At 38.2% G+C, this 16,504-nt stretch overlaps 1 protein-coding gene across 2 annotated transcripts in view; it reads left to right on the forward strand.

Annotated features, from left to right (window-relative positions):
- GALNT18 (polypeptide N-acetylgalactosaminyltransferase 18) overlaps nt 1–16,504 on the forward strand; it is a gene marked incomplete at both ends in the record, with an annotated part of 237,466 nt that overhangs the window by 173,956 nt on the left and 47,006 nt on the right. Inside the window, 3 exons of one of the 2 annotated variants that reach the window (XM_080619470.1) lie at nt 5,705–5,890; nt 9,836–9,973; nt 14,052–14,147. In XM_080619470.1, the coding sequence (XP_080475596.1) occupies nt 5,705–5,890; nt 9,836–9,973; nt 14,052–14,147 (420 nt within the window). The remainder of the gene's footprint in view (nt 1–5,704; nt 5,891–9,835; nt 9,974–14,051; nt 14,148–16,504) is intronic. The other variant, XM_080619471.1, reaches the window with a different exon arrangement.

Genomic DNA, 16,504 nt, shown 5'->3' on the forward strand with positions numbered 1-16,504 from the left:
CACTGCCCTCATTTTGGTGGAAGGAGTGAGGAATGATAGCATGTGGGATCAGGGTGTACGCCTTTGCAAAATGTTTAAAGAAGCCATTTGGTGTGTTACTGCTTCTGTAGCTGCCTCACTTGTGCCATCCCACTGGACTGCCCAGACCTTGGGTCCTTTACTCCTTTAACAGAGTGGCAGTTACAGCTCATCTGTTGTGCCAGCACCTGTGCTCTCTCTGCAGTTTTACACATCCACTGCTTTCCTGGTTCTTCCAACACAGAGAATATGTTTTCTATTTGCTCTGTGGGGCTAATTTAACCTTGGTGAGCATAAAGTCACACAGATGTAGGGCCACATTTACACTTATGTGCAAATGTACCTTCAGTAAATTAACAGTAAGAAGCACTTAGAGCTTGGACAAGCTCCCCACATTAGCCATGACAACTGAAGATTTAAAAGGCAGATTCCCCACACCTTTTTCTTTTTCCCAAATAGATTCTCTGTATTCATTTAACGTTCCTATCATCTCCCACTTGCTTTGCTTAATTTAGGTCAGAGGCTTTGCTGATTTTAGTCTTTCAGTGTTGTGTCAGGCACCACTACTGTCTCGTTAAACCTTACGTTTTTTAATGGAACTTTACTACCTTTTGCTAGTGATGAAGGAACCCTTTCAAGAAGAGGAAGCCCTCTAAGCCCTTCTTGGGGCTATACCAAATATGCGAACCTCCTCAGGAAATTCAAGAATAAAAGCCCTTTCTTAAGGTTCTCTTGGTAGGGAGCATTGAAAACACACTGAAGTGGATTCTGAGAGTTCTCTGGAATGGAAACTCTAGTTGGTGTCGTCTTTTTTCCAAGAAACTGCTTTTGCAAAGCGAACCAATGAGACCAGAGCCTCGAGAAATTCCTCAAAGAAAAGCAAACTTTCTGCATTGCTGGGGCTCCAGCAATGATGCTAATCCTCCCAAAGATACGCAGTCGCTCATACTTGAAAACTTCCCACAGTCTTTGCCTGAAGATAACTTCTGAGACCCACTGGTATGGTTTTGCAGGTTTACAGAGTGAAATGTGAATTGCTATTTATTATATCACAGTGACGGATGCATATGTTACTTTTGACAAGTTTATATGTATCTTTAGGGATTTCACAGGAAATTGAGACTATTGCTAGCAATTTCCACCTCTTTCCACCTCACTTTCCGTCTACCACAGGTAAAATATCTTCATGGGCAACAGAAAAAGGTGTTGTATTTCCTTGTAATCATAGTTTAGGAAATTTGTCAAGATTTTTTCTTGCATGAGAAGTTTTGTCATTAAGTATTGCTGATTGCAGCAACAGTATGCCCAGAGATGCAATGTTTTGCTTCAAACCATTCCGTGTGGTTAAGAAAAGTATTTGAAGCTCTTTTATCTTTAGACTTCCTGTTGAAATCATGGGTGATAACTTGGAAAATCTTCACTGATTTTAAACCTTTGTATTTATTTATAGCCATCACATAAAGTGCTAGAGAACAAGAAAGGTGCTATTCAGTTTGGCTCAAGCCTGAGTAAAGATTACTAGTGACAGCAAAAATACAGCTGTGAAATTCACAGGGGAAACGTGAAATTGTGAGGAACTGACCCCTCAATTGCTATTCCTATTTTTTAAATCTTAAAGACAATGTAAAGACCATTTTAAAAGGCTTCACAACTTTGCTTCAAGTTGTCGTGGCTTAAGTCCAGTCAGTAATTCAGAACCATGTAGTCGCTTGCTCACTCCCCACCTTCCTTCCCCCAGCTCCCAGAGGGATGGGGAGGAGAATTGAAAGAATGTAACTCCAACGGGTTGAGATAAGAGCAGTCCAGTAACTAAGGTATAACACAAACCACTGCTGCTACCACCAATAATAATAATGATAAGGGAAATAACAAGGGAAGAGAATACAACCGCTCACCACCCACCGATACCCTGCCCGACCAAGCAGTGATCTAGCCCTTCCGGGTAGCTGTCCCAGTTTATATAGTGGGCATGACGTGCTGTGGTATGGAATACCTCTTTGGTTAGTTTGGGTCAGGTGTCCTGTCTCTGCTTCCTCTCGGCATCCCCTCCTCCCTGGCAGAGCATGAGACTCAGAAAGCCCTTGGTCAGAGTAAACATTCTGACCAGCAACTAAAAACATCGGTGTTATCAGCACTGTTCCCAGGCTGAAAGTCAAAACCACAGCACTGCACCAGCTACTAAGAAGGAGAAAAATGACTGCTACTGCTGAACCCAGGACACAAGTTTTCTCTTTAAGAAAATACATTTCTTAGTATTAAAATATTAGTTAAAAAATCCTAAAAATTGTCTTTGATCCAAAGTTGATGGTTTAGAGTAATTGAATCTGCCCTATATGCTTTTGATGTGAGATTTATACCTTTTCAAGTTGTCTTGAAAACTCATCCAGTCATACACCGTGGCTCCAACACAATGGTAGAAGCACCATGGATTTGTTTACATGAGTAGAGGAGATGGGAGTAGCTAGGAGTAGTCAGGAACAAGTGGTAAGTTGGTCTGAGAATGAAAGAAGTAAAGAATGGATGGGTGTTCTTGACCTAGCTGCAAGAAATTACCTTATTTCAAATAAGGGAAGGATGGAAAAACCCTAACACTTTCTGTAGCAGTTAGTTAGTCATGTTATATTGTTTAGTATTCATATACTGTATGACTAGCAAAGCGCTTCATTCCTAGGCTGGAGAGTTTGCACATTTTGTAGCATTGGGAATCCAGAATCCCTTGAGATTGCAGGAGAGTTTCATGCCATTAGAAAATCCCACTTTAATGCCTTCCTAAATTTTCTTTCTTTGCAATGGGACTCTCCAAGTGCCGTGAAATTTTTGGAGAAAGAGCTTTCTCACCATACTGTAGTCCCACTGGCAAGGAACGCTTGTGGGAGTGAAAGGTACTGTAGCTTGTCCTGGATGTGACCAGCTGAGAATGTCTGGATTGTGCTGTCTGCCCTTGCAAAGTACTGCATTTGCTTTCATTCCACAAGTGCTTTGCAAGACTTCACAGCCTACATCTAGGGTTGTGCTGCTTTTTTAGTACTGTAGCTAAAGCTCTGCACACACTGTATTCCCGTATTTTCAGATCACATGTGTTTCTCATGTCTTCCTCTTTAAAAAGTCATTAATTAAAGGACTTCTATTCATCTAGATATATAGAAACTGATGGCATGTATCTCTAGTCCGGTTCTGGTGCATGCTAATCGTGTTTTCATGGATTTGCAGGAGATTTTTGCTTAGAAATAATATTTGGGTTTGAAGTTGTTTAATGGAACTTACCAGCACTGTCAGCATCTGTATTGACAGGTCCCTCTTAGCATTAAGTTCTTAAGTGAATCAATGATTCTGCAGAGTAATTAATTCGTCTTTGGAAGTAAAACAAAGACTGACAATGTCTGAGAGAAAGGAATGGCCACCGAATTTGATTAATTGGTGTTTATTCAGGTAGTGGGTACTTGTTATTTACAAACTACATTACAGAGTTTGAAAATACATATGAATTCATTATAAAGTCAAATTATATTTGACTGATTACTGAATCAGTTAAAATTATAGATGACTCCACTCTTTAGATTTTCACATCCTAGAAATTTACTTGGAAATTCAGCTTATTATAGACTGTGAATTTTTGGCTCAGCTTGTTGTCAAGATGGCATTCAGACCTAACTCAGAAAATCCCACAGAAGATTTGGTGTTCATATGTTGGACTTGGTTTGAGGACATCTCTAGTGGGGCTGCCTAGCAAAGACTAGGCAGAGTAAGCAGAACATGTGGCATGGGAATTGTCTTGTCCTGTGCTATGTTAAGACAATTTCTACATCTTCCGTGTCTTTTTTGATACTAATTTAAACTGCATACAGTGAGTAACTCTGAAACAATTTATGGCTGGATGTCAAATGCTGTACTGAGAAATGGCTCTGACTGAAAGCAGGCATTATGTTAGCAAAGCCTGATGATACTTCACATTTAATCTTTTTTAGGTAATGTATCTGAAGCATTTAGAATTAAACGTTTGACAAAGTATTATTTTTGTTAGATAGCTAAACTGGATTGTCCACTGTGATACTTAGATGGGACACAAATGTTGTTTCCAGATTATTCTTCTGCCAGATCAGTTGCCTGTGTGTTTTTAAATATTTATGATCATCTCAGTTTTTGCCCTTTTGTTGGTAATGGTTATGTTTATTTACTCTTACTGTTTTCCAAGTTCTGGCCATAGAGACATGCTGAAGTCTTTTCAGCTCACTTCTTGACTGTACGGTAGGTGCATGGGGTAGCTCATCTTTGAGAGAGCTCAGAAAACTCAGGCTCTGTCTCTTCTTCCAGCATATGCTGAATGCAATTAGGCACCAGTTCAGAAAAGGCTTTGTAAACATTATGAATCTATGCCATGTTTTCTGGTCTCAGGAGCTGCCAAATGCCTAAATGCTGTATTCAAGCCAGATGTCTAAATATATGAAATGAATGAGTGAACAAAGTGTCTCCTTAGCAGAGCATATGCCTATAGGATGGACAGACCTGAGGGACCTGAGATCAGCTCCAGAACATGATGTTCTGCCAACCCACATCCTTGGCCACTAGGAGGAAGACCAGAATATACTCTTTCCTGCAAGTGCTGTGCAAGGAAGGAGCACCTTCGCTCTCATATTTTCACTCTCTTGGTATGGAATATCAAGCCTTGGGAATCTCTGCTAGTAGCATCATAAAGCAAACTCTTATCAGTCCTCAGTGGGTACACCTGCCTCTGGGACACTGAGGTTCTTGTTCAGCAGGATCAAACAATTGGAGTACATCTCGATTTTCACCTGATTAGCATCCACTCAACCAGTGGGCTGCCTTGATCTTGTTAGGAAGTGTACATAATTCAAGATACACAGAAAAAGAGCTTCTATGTAAAATAATTCAAGTAATTCACTGACTGTTAAGGCTGCCAAAGTGGTTCTCTCTTTTGTTGAAAATAGAAAGAGAGGGAATCAGAACTGAATACAGTGCTCATGATTAATGTTATGAACATTAGTGGTAGCAGGCAAAACCAGAACACACTTGAGCAGGTACAGTAACCTACATTATAAGTTTATTATAATTTGCAAGAGTAGTGTGTGTTGAAATTATTCATAGGACATTTTCACTAGGCAGTCTAAGTTTTTGTCACTCCTTCTCAAATGAAATAAACCTGGTCTTTTCTGAGCTATGTTTAAAGCAAAGCAGAAGATTCATTTATATTTCTAATTTTCCTAGAACCTGAAACTTAAGTGATCTTAAAAGTTGACTGTCTTAGTTTCCCTTCTACATAAGGCTTCCTAGTTCCAGATTCCGAATAGTGCACAGTCTTAGGGAAATGCCTGCAAGGCATTAAAACTTGAACCCAAATGCCATGGTTTTGGATGCCTTATAAATTATTTTATTAATAATCTTGAGTATAGCTGAATTGATCTGAGAAGATTGTGATGAGAGGTTGCTGGTAGTGTAATAATTTTGTAGTAAGGTTAAGTAGTAGTAATAGTTCATAGTAAGGCAAGGTAATAACACTCTTCTCTCACGACTGTCTAAAAAACCCCTGTGTATAGTCAAATAAGTCTTGAGTAGTTATTCTTCTCTGTAAAAATATCAAGCATAGAAATAAAATATTTTCAGTGTATTTAATAAAGGACAGCAGTGATGCAGTGAGCTCTCACTAGCAGAGTGTCTTTTTTCCTCCTAGGTATGGCAGTGTGGAGGAAGTGTTGAAGTTCTGCCTTGCTCCAGGATTGCCCACATTGAAAGAGCACATAAACCATACACAGAAGATCTAACTGCTCATGTCCGGAGAAATGCACTAAGGGTGGCTGAAGTCTGGATGGATGAATTTAAGAGCCATGTCTATATGGCATGGAACATACCCCAGGAGGTGAGTCACAAAGACTTGTGTTGCAAGCTTTGGCTTTAGATCCTTTTGGGTGTGGCTCCTACACTGACTTTATTTTTCTGCTTGGGTTCTGCTTTGGTATGCACATATGTATGTATTTATGTCTTACATATAGGCATAAGATATGCTATACATGCACACTTATATATAAAAATACGTATGTAGTTATGTCTTATTCTAGAACAATTTCTTTGTCTTCAAATTCCTTAAAAATGAATCTATTGTCATGTTTATTATCCTCACTAGTAACTCTTCATGGAGATTTTAACCTAGTAGCTGCAGAAATGTGGAGAAAGGAACCATCAAATCTATATTACACATCTTGTTTTGAATCCAAGCCTCTAATTTACCATCCGAAAGAGCTGTAATTCCACCAGATTTGTCAGAGGAGTTCTGCCAAGGGGCAGGGGGTGTTAGCATCTATCAGTTAAATTGTGAGTGTATTACTCTTGAGTAATTTCACAGCAGAGTAGGAGCGGCTGGTGGATTTCATGCCATATTGCAGAATGTACCTACAACTCCCTTTTGGCCTTCTTTTCCATAGGTAAGAAATGATTGGTCCCTTGTATTGAAAATATATCGTAGGATGGCTAACCTGGGAGTTTGGTTTGATATCTGGTTTCAGTTGTTTTTCATTTCTGTAGTCAGTGGTATTTAATCTATGAACTGTTAAGAGCTTTCAACTTTCTCAGAGCAAAGTTGATAGATTTAAATTTCAGTTTCTATTTTGTATTTGTTATTTTCCTAAAAAATTGGTTGATCTTCATTGATCGCTCGAATTTCAATTTTTTGACTTGCAAGCATAGCATTAACACAAAACTTAGGAATTCCTTTTGCTAACCAGGATATAGTGTCATACATATATTTCCATAATATTCATCCAGATATGGTGATGGTGTTGCTTAACCTTGTGCAAAGTTGAGATCTCAATGCAGTTTGGAATTTAAATTCATAAAGAATGCAAAGACAAGTTGTTGTTATTACTTGTTAAATTTAACAAGAAGTAATAACACCATCTTGACTGTGCCGATATATCAGAATAAAATGAGCCTGTTGTAATAAATTTTGAAACTCATTTATTAAACAAAAGAAAAATAAATTATTTCTTCAGGTCACAAAGTGCATCAAGGTGTTTGCAGGGTAGATCTTGTATCTCCAAAGCTGATTTTGTTCATAGTTTTGAAGAGGAATAAGAAGTTTTCTTACTACTTCAATCTCCATCCATTTTCCCACCACAAATGTACTAATCATTGCACTGAACTGCTTGAATAAATTACAGTGCAGATTATATTCTCCCTTCATCTTCACGAAGGCTACTGCTGTCAAACCATAGCGCAGACTTAAAAGCTGGAAATGGCAAGTGCTAAATCAGCTTTTTAATAGTGATAGCCTCTTCTGCAGTGTAATGAGATGCCTCTGTTGTAGGGAGAAATCTATTACTATGTGTATATATAGAATCTGTAGCACATAGAACCTTCATTTGTATTTCTCAAAGCTATAGAGAGCCAGATAAACGCACACATGCCCACATACTTATTTAAAATATACTGGGAAGCAATTTAGTTTTCATAGATGAAACAAGTACATGTTTAAGGAAAGCTTCTGGCCTTTTAAGGGAAAGAGGAAAATACATCAAAAAAATTACATTCCCAAGCACTTCAATTGAATCAGTCAGTATAAAGAAAACCTATATCATTAGTAGGAGCCCTCTTTCGTACATCAAAAGGTTAGGAGCAGTGCAGTCTCTGCTATAGAAACAGCAGTAAAAGGCAGGAGTATTCAGAGTAAAGCAACCTAAAAAAATCGCTTGTGGGGCATTTGTAATACAGACTTCCAGTAGGAAGGGGTCAAAGAGATGATGAATGAGAAAGGTTAGGAAGGGGTTAGATCAAATTTAGATATCAGACTAGATGGCAATATGTCTGTTTCATCTTTGTTTACCTCCAAAGTAAACTAAAGGTGAAATACCAGAGAGGACCATTTTTAAAATCAATCCTAGTTTCAGCTTAGGCAAACAGATGTTTGAGATGTCATTGTGAGAGCCATGCTGAGAGGACAGACAGGCAGCATAGCCAAATACTGCTACGCAAGTAGATAACTACGGGAGTAATTCTCTATCTAGAAGCTGATGAAGTAATGGACTATGTAGGTAATAGAAATTAATTCAGTTACAACAGTCAGGACTTTCCATGAAATATGTTATTCCAAAATGTTAACCACAGGACCTGTTTTTTTCCATGGAAGAATTCCCAGATCACTGAGAAGCCCTGAGTCAGATGTTTCCAAAGGTTTTATTCTTTGAGAGCTAATAATAATAAAAAAGAGTCAGAATCAATTGGCAGTGTGCTGTGACTGCCCTCCTGGGATCATCGTGGGTGGCTGTGAAGTACTGAAGGCTTCAAATGGGGATCTTGGATACCATGGTGATTTCTGCATCATACCTACTTTGATAAATAGATTCAGAAAAAAACTGAAACACTAAAAAAAACCTGAAAACCAATGGAGAGATTTATTTAAGCCCCAGAAGCAAAAGCTGTGCTCTCTGTGTGTCCTCCCTTACATTTTTTGGTGTTCTTTCCTTCCCTTTTTTTCCTCCCATCATATTCTCAGCTTTGGGAAACATGCTGAGTTGTTGCTGGTGATAAAGGCAGGGTGCTACATGTGAGTTATTTTCCTTCTCCAGCTGCATGGGAGGAGGTGATTACTAAGTTTTATGAATGATTTAAGGCTTGAGGGGAGTCATCACTTTGAAGGATTAACTTGAGTTATGACTGTTTATGCCAGACCTCACTTTCCTACTTTTTAGTATACTTTGCTACCGTGGAAGTCAGTTTTCCATTAGCTAGAAAATGCTCCCATAATAAAATACATTTGTTTCAGATTAACATTAATTCAGTGCTTTGGGATGTAAAAAGCAGTTGGTGCTTCAGCAGCTCAGAAACCTAGGTGTTTATAAAGATACCTTTTTGATGTGTAACTAAGAAAATTCAGTGCTTCCAATGTTAATTTTAAATCATATCTGGTGGCTGACAAATTCTTTGGGGTGTTTATGACCCAGAAAAGGGTGTTGTTTAAGTAGATAGGATTTCGCTAAGAAAACATATTAATCCTGTGTTTTGTTCTGAGGCAGAAGTGGTAGAGCACAGTGTGGAGTAAAGTGTCTCATTTTACTTCCTGTTAAATAGAAGCCATGGTTTTGCACTTAGATCCCTCTTTAAAAATTTCCACTGCATGATTTTAATGTGATAAATTACTGATTTTTATATACAGGGACTTTATGAAACCCTTTCTTTATGAGCTGCTCTTATGATAAGTAGAAATTAGGTTAGCCGGAAACGTAAAGGAGAACAAAAATTAGGGGAGAGAATATTTTTCAGTTGCTTTTAACAAAAATAGCAACTTCTCTTTTTACATTACAAGAGAAATTTAATAAGTGGTATTTCAGAAAGGGGAGCAGAGCTTCTGCTCTTTGCAGTGAAGCATTAAACCAGACTTCAGAAATGGCCAGAAAGTGTCATATACTAATGACAAGGCCACAGTGGGATGCCAGCAACGAGTTTGTTTCTAGGGCAACTTGCTACTTCCTGCCAATTACTTCTGGATTTGGAAAGTGCCAGGAAATTGGAGAACAACAGTGATATTCATTGGAAGCTAGATCTAAGCCCCACTGAAGTCAATAGAAGTGATTTCGTTGACCAAAGCAGACTTTGAAAGAGACCTGTGGTGACCTGTATCATATTTAATTGGGGCACTTCTGGAGTGTGTATGGGTAACAGACTCACTTTGCAGCCAAAAGTTGATAATAACCGTAGGTCATAATCATCTTTGCAATGAGGGAGGCTGAATGATGAGTTTGTACAGAAGCGTATCACTTTTTTTTTTTTCACTGTGTCTTTTCTGCTTGTCTGTCCTTCGTTTCATATGCAGGACTCTGGAATTGATATTGGCGATATTTCTGAGAGGAAAGCCTTGAGGAAGAAACTCCAGTGCAAGACCTTTAGGTGGTATCTTGTCAGTGTGTATCCAGAAATGAGAATGTATTCAGATACTGTCGCCTATGGGGTGGTAAGGATCATATTTACATTTCCCATTCTAACGGGTGGGGGAATGAGGTGCAATAGTGGAAGTAATTAATGAAGACAGTGTCTGGCTCTAAGTAGAAGAATCAGATAAACCTGGAGTCCCTAGTTAAATAATTTATTAGACTGGTTAGCTGACGGAGACAGCTGCTCTGCTGTAGTTTATGCTGAGGTTTTTTGAGTGTTATCTTCCTCCCTGATCTTTTTTTCATTTCTTTCATGGCTTGCATTCTACTCAGAGATACTCAGGGCATGATATTTTAGACTTACTGGAGCTGTCAATTGAAAGGTTAGTGGCAGCAGGTGAATTAACAAAATAGTCTCACTATTTCAACTGCAAGCTTCTTAATATTGTAGCCAGATCTTAATTGAGAATCACAGAATCATTTAGGTTGGAAAATACCTTTAAGATCATTGAGTCCAACCACTGAAGGTTGATGCCTTCCCTTATTAAACTTTCAGCCATCTAACAGCAAACCTAATCCATCCTAGAACAGGTATCACCATAGACATCTGCTATAAGAAGGTATTAAACATGAACATTCCAAGCTAATCGGAGCTAAAGAAATCTCATGTATCTAACGCATGTGTAAGGCAATGCCAGAGAGGTTCAAGAATTACGTTGCATTCAATAGAAACTACTGCTAAAATGCCTGTATTTTGGGATCATCATCATCATCATTACTAGTGTGACAGTAGTACCCTTGCCTATGTAGAAATCACGCTTGAGTTGTACTATGCTAATTAAAGCAGAGACAATTCTTACCCCTAGAGAAACAGTGATCTAAACCAAGAGTGCAAGTGTGCATGATACCCAAGATGAGCACAGGAAGTTACTATGGTCCCATAATAAGCTAGTAGAACTAGGATGTCCTTTTCACCTTCTCTAAGCAGCGTTGTATTCACAAAAATTGATTCCTTTGCATTAAATGTTAAATGCATGAGAAAATGGGTACCTTCCATGATAGTTAAGAAGGATGCCCAAATCACACCTGTGTGCAAGGAAGCTCTTCTATAGACTGTGTGGAATTTCTCTCAGTGATGCCGTGGTCTAATCAGATGTGGAGTTTGCTGAGGAGAAGGAAGCATAGCAGCTAATAGGTGCATGGTTCTGCTTGTTGTAGGTACCTGTAGCTAAAAACTGGTTGGCTGCAAGTAGAAGATATACTAGATTAAAAAAAAAGAAGACCAGTGGAGTAGCTAAGGTACTCATTGTGTAGTCTCAGGATTAACTCTGCATTATGTAAGTCAAAATGAAAATCACAGAACAGGCACCCTATGATTTTATATTCTGCTGAGACTTTTTCATCGGCCTTTGAAGGTTCCTTGCTGGCACTATACAAACCAAAAAGAAGCAAAGAGTTTGTTACAGAAATACTGAACTTGCCTGTCAGCAGAACATGCATATTTATGTACTTCATAATAACACACATGATGCAGTATTTCGTCTGCAGTATGAGAGTAGCCTCATCAGCTAAGCAAGATGTGAGGAGTAGGCCTTATTTTAGTATTTGTACTATCACAAAAGTAGTAGTGGACATCTATGGTGACGTATCTGTACAGGTAAAGAGGAGTTTATGAAATACACAGCTTACTCTTATATGAAATACTGTTTTATGAAACAAAAAGATCCAATGCCCCAGTCTTCTTAGTAAAGTGCTTGGATCTCCAATTTTCCTTCAGTCTGCTTTCCTGTTTGTTTGCATGTCTTATAATGGAGAAAGGTATGATATTTCAAATCAAGTCAGCTTCTTGCTGATTCTCTAAGTACTTCCGTTCATCAGCTGGCTTCCCTTTTTGTAGAAAATAGAGATATTGCTACTGCAGCATTGTCATTAATTTTAAAAACTACTGAGTAATTACAAAAGTTACCTGAATAGGGGTGAGGGTTAGGATATAGGCATCTGCAATGTCACCACCCATATTTATTTCCTGAATCTTAAATTTCCTCCTGTTCTGTGAAAGTTAGAAAATAGTTGTATCACTGATGTCTAGTTTATGCTGTGACATACAGCTAGGATTGGGGTTGTTGGCAGCAGGAAGGTTTGGAAACCAGGTTTATTTGTGAAGTCTGCAGTACTGGTAGAGGTAAGAGAAAGTGGTGTCAGCGGACCAAAAGCTGGTGTATTTAGTGTAGGGACTGCTTCCCTGATGTCAGCTTGATGTTTGAGATCATCTTGCAAGTTGATAAATTTCTGTAGTCTAGTTTATCTTTATGTTCTGTAAGACTCTCAGTAAGAGGGAGCAAATGGCAGTATTGATTAATTATTTCTGGTTTTCAGCATGTGGATTGGGAACCTGGTTATATTTTTGGTTATAATTAAGTCTTGGTAGTCTAAAACTGCATTACCCAAGTTAATTGTTGGTCACCACAATGCCACTAGATTTTGGAAAGGGATAGTTTTCTTGAAGAGTCTGGGCCTCAGATTTTCACACACCATTATTAGTTATCAGGCCGCTGTCTTTTTTGTTTCTCTGGTTTTGTAATTCTCTACAGATATTCTAAAAGTTAATTTTAGAGTTGTGATTGGGATAAAAGTTTGAGAAATCAAATCTGAGGGGTACATTTTAATTTTTTTGTTGTCAGGGTTAGTAATGCACCAGGCAGCTGCTGTTTGTTAGGGTTAAGGTCATGTTTCTTTTCAGAGCATGAACTCTAAAGTCTCTGTACCTGTTATAATGCTGGGTCAGCCCTAAGTTGCATGCTGATGTTGGCCAAGGGAGGTTTTTTTGCTTCCTTTATTATGGGGATTGTTGTGGAAAAGGTTATTCCATTAGAGCTAGGACAAGCATTAGAATTTCAGTTTGTGGAAGAGGTTTCAAAAAGCCAAATGTGTTGATGGATCCAAGTATAAATTATTAAAGCTGGTATTTATCACTGGTTTGGATAGAGTGGTGCCTAACACCTGATTATGATTAGGGTCATGGTTGTGATTATATTTATGGTTAAGAAATAGAAAGCTTTGAGAAAGGAAACTTTCTTTAATTCTTGAGGCTAGCAGCTAAGAATGCATTGATATCTCTTTATTGTTGGGATTTGTCCTTTCTTATTATTGAATTTAGAGTTAAGTTTGGAGTTGGCAAGCTTACTTCACAGTTCTCATTTTATTCACTGCTTGGCTTCAGTCTCGGGCTTGTCCACACTTCTTACGTATTAGTGCACTTCTAGACTTCCTTTCTAAGCATATAAATTTGTTTTCCTCAAAGGAGTACCCTGTACACAGCTGACAGGATTGCTCAGTTAATTACACATGGTTGCAAACCACATCACCTCTTCACTCCCTCCATCAGACAATTCTCTCATGTTCTCTGAACTTATCTTACACCACTGAGCACCTTTATGCACACCCATGGGCATGCAATCCACATATTTGGCCTCACACTCTAAACCTTGCAGCTATCTGTGCTCATTAATTTAGTACTTTACTTTCAGAAAATTCTGCCTCAGCATTGCACAGGTAATATATGGGGCTTTGTGATGACCAGGGCCAAGTACTTTGTAGTCTGTTCATCACTAGACTGCTGTTCGTGGACTAGCCCGCAATAATGCAAAGAAGAGCTAGTGCATACCAATTGGCTGCAAGTCTTTAAGTGTCAGCAGAAAGGAGTTTTTTAAAAGAAGACTCTGCTGAGTGATTCTGAAAAGCTGTTAATTATAGCGCTTTCTCCTGTGTTTGCAACTCCAACCATAATGCTCAGCTAGCTGCATTGCTGAAAAAAATTGTCCTTTGTATGTAGTGTGTACCAGAGATGTGTTAGACTTGATGTTGTAAAAAATGTGTATCAAAAATCATTATTACCTCTGAAGGCTTTTTGAAATTTACCCTCCCTGAAACCATGGGCAACATAATTGAAATCTGAAGTGTTAGATTATCTACAGGGAAGAATTTAGTCCAAGTGCTTGCTCTTCAGTATCTTCACCACAACAAGTATTTTTAATTTTGCATAATTCCTTGCTCAACCACATACACTTTCTTTTTTTTGCAAAGAAAAAGAAAGTAATCACACCACCATTTTCTTATATAAGACTTGCTTGATTTCTTTTTTGTTTCTGTTTATTTTAGCTGCAGAATTCCCTGAAAAGTGATTTGTGCCTTGATCAAGGGCCAGACACAGAAAATATCCCAATCATGTATATCTGCCATGGAATGACACCACAGGTTAGTTTCTCTAATGATCTCTGACATTGCTGCTGCTCTTTGACTATGTAGGAGGAACCATCTTGTACCTGTCATTGTTTTCCTGAAGCAGTACCTCCATAAGTTCTTGAGTAGCTCTTTCATAGGAAGCTAGATCATTATTTCTGCCATAAATGAAAATCACTGGTATATTAACGCTTTGACAGTGAAGTTTGTTTATTCACTTTGAAAGCATTTAAGGAGTACAAGAGTCATCACTATCCCAGATTTGTTGGTAAAAGCTTTCATTTCTGATCTTTAAATGTTGTATGAATGAAACAATAAGTTTTAAAACATTTTACATACACACTTATGTACACTTACAGTTTATTTATATATTATCTGAAGCAACATCTTATTTACTTGATAGATTTTCTGTCTTTTTCACAAATCTGCATTGTACAGCCACCTTCTTCACGCCATACAGCTGTGTTAAATTCCAAACCCTGTTTTTGTGGAAGCTTTTTTCTAAAGCTCCTTTTTTTTTTTTGTTTCCTTTCTCTGCTGTTGTCCCGTTACTCTGGTATGTACCAGACTCAAATTACCAAAACCTTTCCATTTTCTTACACAACAGCTGCATTTCTTAACTTGGCAAACAAAAGTGTTAAGACATTTTGCCTCCCTAACTGAATAAGTATATGGCCATTGGTAAAAGTGTTTCTAGGCAAATCTTGACAGTAAAAATAATGCTACGTGGTCTAGAACATGCTTGTCAAAGACATATGCAGATTATCTAACTCTGAAAAGTAACAAGCAAAAATGACATAAAGGAAATGGATGTATTTTTAAGAGTGATTGGAGAAACTGTAAAATCCCTCCAGTGTGAATCACTATTTTTTCTCTGACTACCTTTTGTATTTGCTTTCTCGAAAGGACCCTATTATGCTCCACATAAGTTATGGAATGTGGCTTTGCCCATGGAATTGTCAGTTACATGATTTGACTACACAATAAATGAATCCTAGTATCTCAGAAATAAGAACAGAGCAACAAGGTAGTCTTGCCTTCTCTACCTGGATCTCCTAGTGAGCTGGGTTTGGTGAAATACAGATACGACTGTGTACTTCTTGCCAAGTTACACATGCTGCAACTGTGTTCTGTGTTGGCTTCCTTCGATGAGGGCTTGTAATTGATCACTGGTAGTGCTTGAGTTATGAATGATGAAGACAAAAATGTCTGAAAATCCCATCCATCAGACTTGCTTACTGCATGGGTTGTGGTTTATTTGTCACATAATTATGTGGTAACCACTGTTTGCCTCCAGGAGGTTTTAAGGTTAGTCCTCATTCTTTGCTAAGGAACTGCAATTCACGCATGAGCCAGAGTCATTATTCTTCATCTTCTGGGAGGGCACCATAGCTCTTTTCTAGCATCTCATCTGTAATAACAACACACTGCAGCATGGGTGTAAATTCCAATTAGAAATTTTAATTATAGTTGAGACAAACAACAACAGCAACAACAAAAAGTCACTTCAATTAACACAGTTCAGTATACACCAGATAAAGAACTACCTTTGAATGTCAGCTGAGGTTCTATATAAATGAGATGGCAAATAAAAAACAGAGGGGAAAAAAGACAAGGAAAACTTCCCTTGACAAGATTCTGCTCCTTTCATGATTACAATGTTTGTGTGTCCTTCCCATTACTATGTATGTAATTTTGTAGCTAATGATGTTAAAACAAACCCCCAAAAGTCCTATATATGAGCAAGATAATGAGTGAGAACTTTCTTTAAAAGAGGAGTAAACTTTCTCTATGTAAAGAATTATTATATTAACAGGAAAAGCACTAACAAACATTATTTGGCATACTTCTATGAGACTTCCACTGCACCTATTGCATCTCTTGCTTAAACAGAGCTGCAGCCATTTACTTTTCCTCTAGCATACTGGAAATATTTGAATAAATATTCCTTTGAATCTTAATGAACTCGCCAGTATCCACAAAAGATATTGGTGAGATGCTAATTCTATTCTAGTAGTGGTGAAATGCTGTGTATAGAGGGTTCTTTTGCCCACCTGTCCATCTCTATCAAAACAGATTAGTTAAAAAGATGAGTCCCCTGATTCAGGACTGCATGTCAAAGGGTTGACTGAGGACTTTGGTAATGCTATTCTTAGCTTTGGTGCAAAATTTTACTCTTGCAGCTTACCATTTATGGTTTTAGAGCTGCCATATGGAGGGCTTTGCACAATTGAATCTTGATGTGCATTAGTACATCTGGCTGCCAGGAACCGTTCCCTCATATGCAGTTTAAGTTACTGGGCTTAATTCCTGCTGTAGCCTCTCTTCTAAATCGGGTAACTTCCTTTATTTCTCACTAACCTCTTTCAGAT

This window comes from Psittacula echo (assembly GCF_963264785.1).
Source record: "Psittacula echo genome assembly, chromosome: 5".
In the NCBI taxonomy this organism is placed as follows: Eukaryota; Metazoa; Chordata; class Aves; order Psittaciformes; family Psittacidae; genus Psittacula; species Psittacula echo.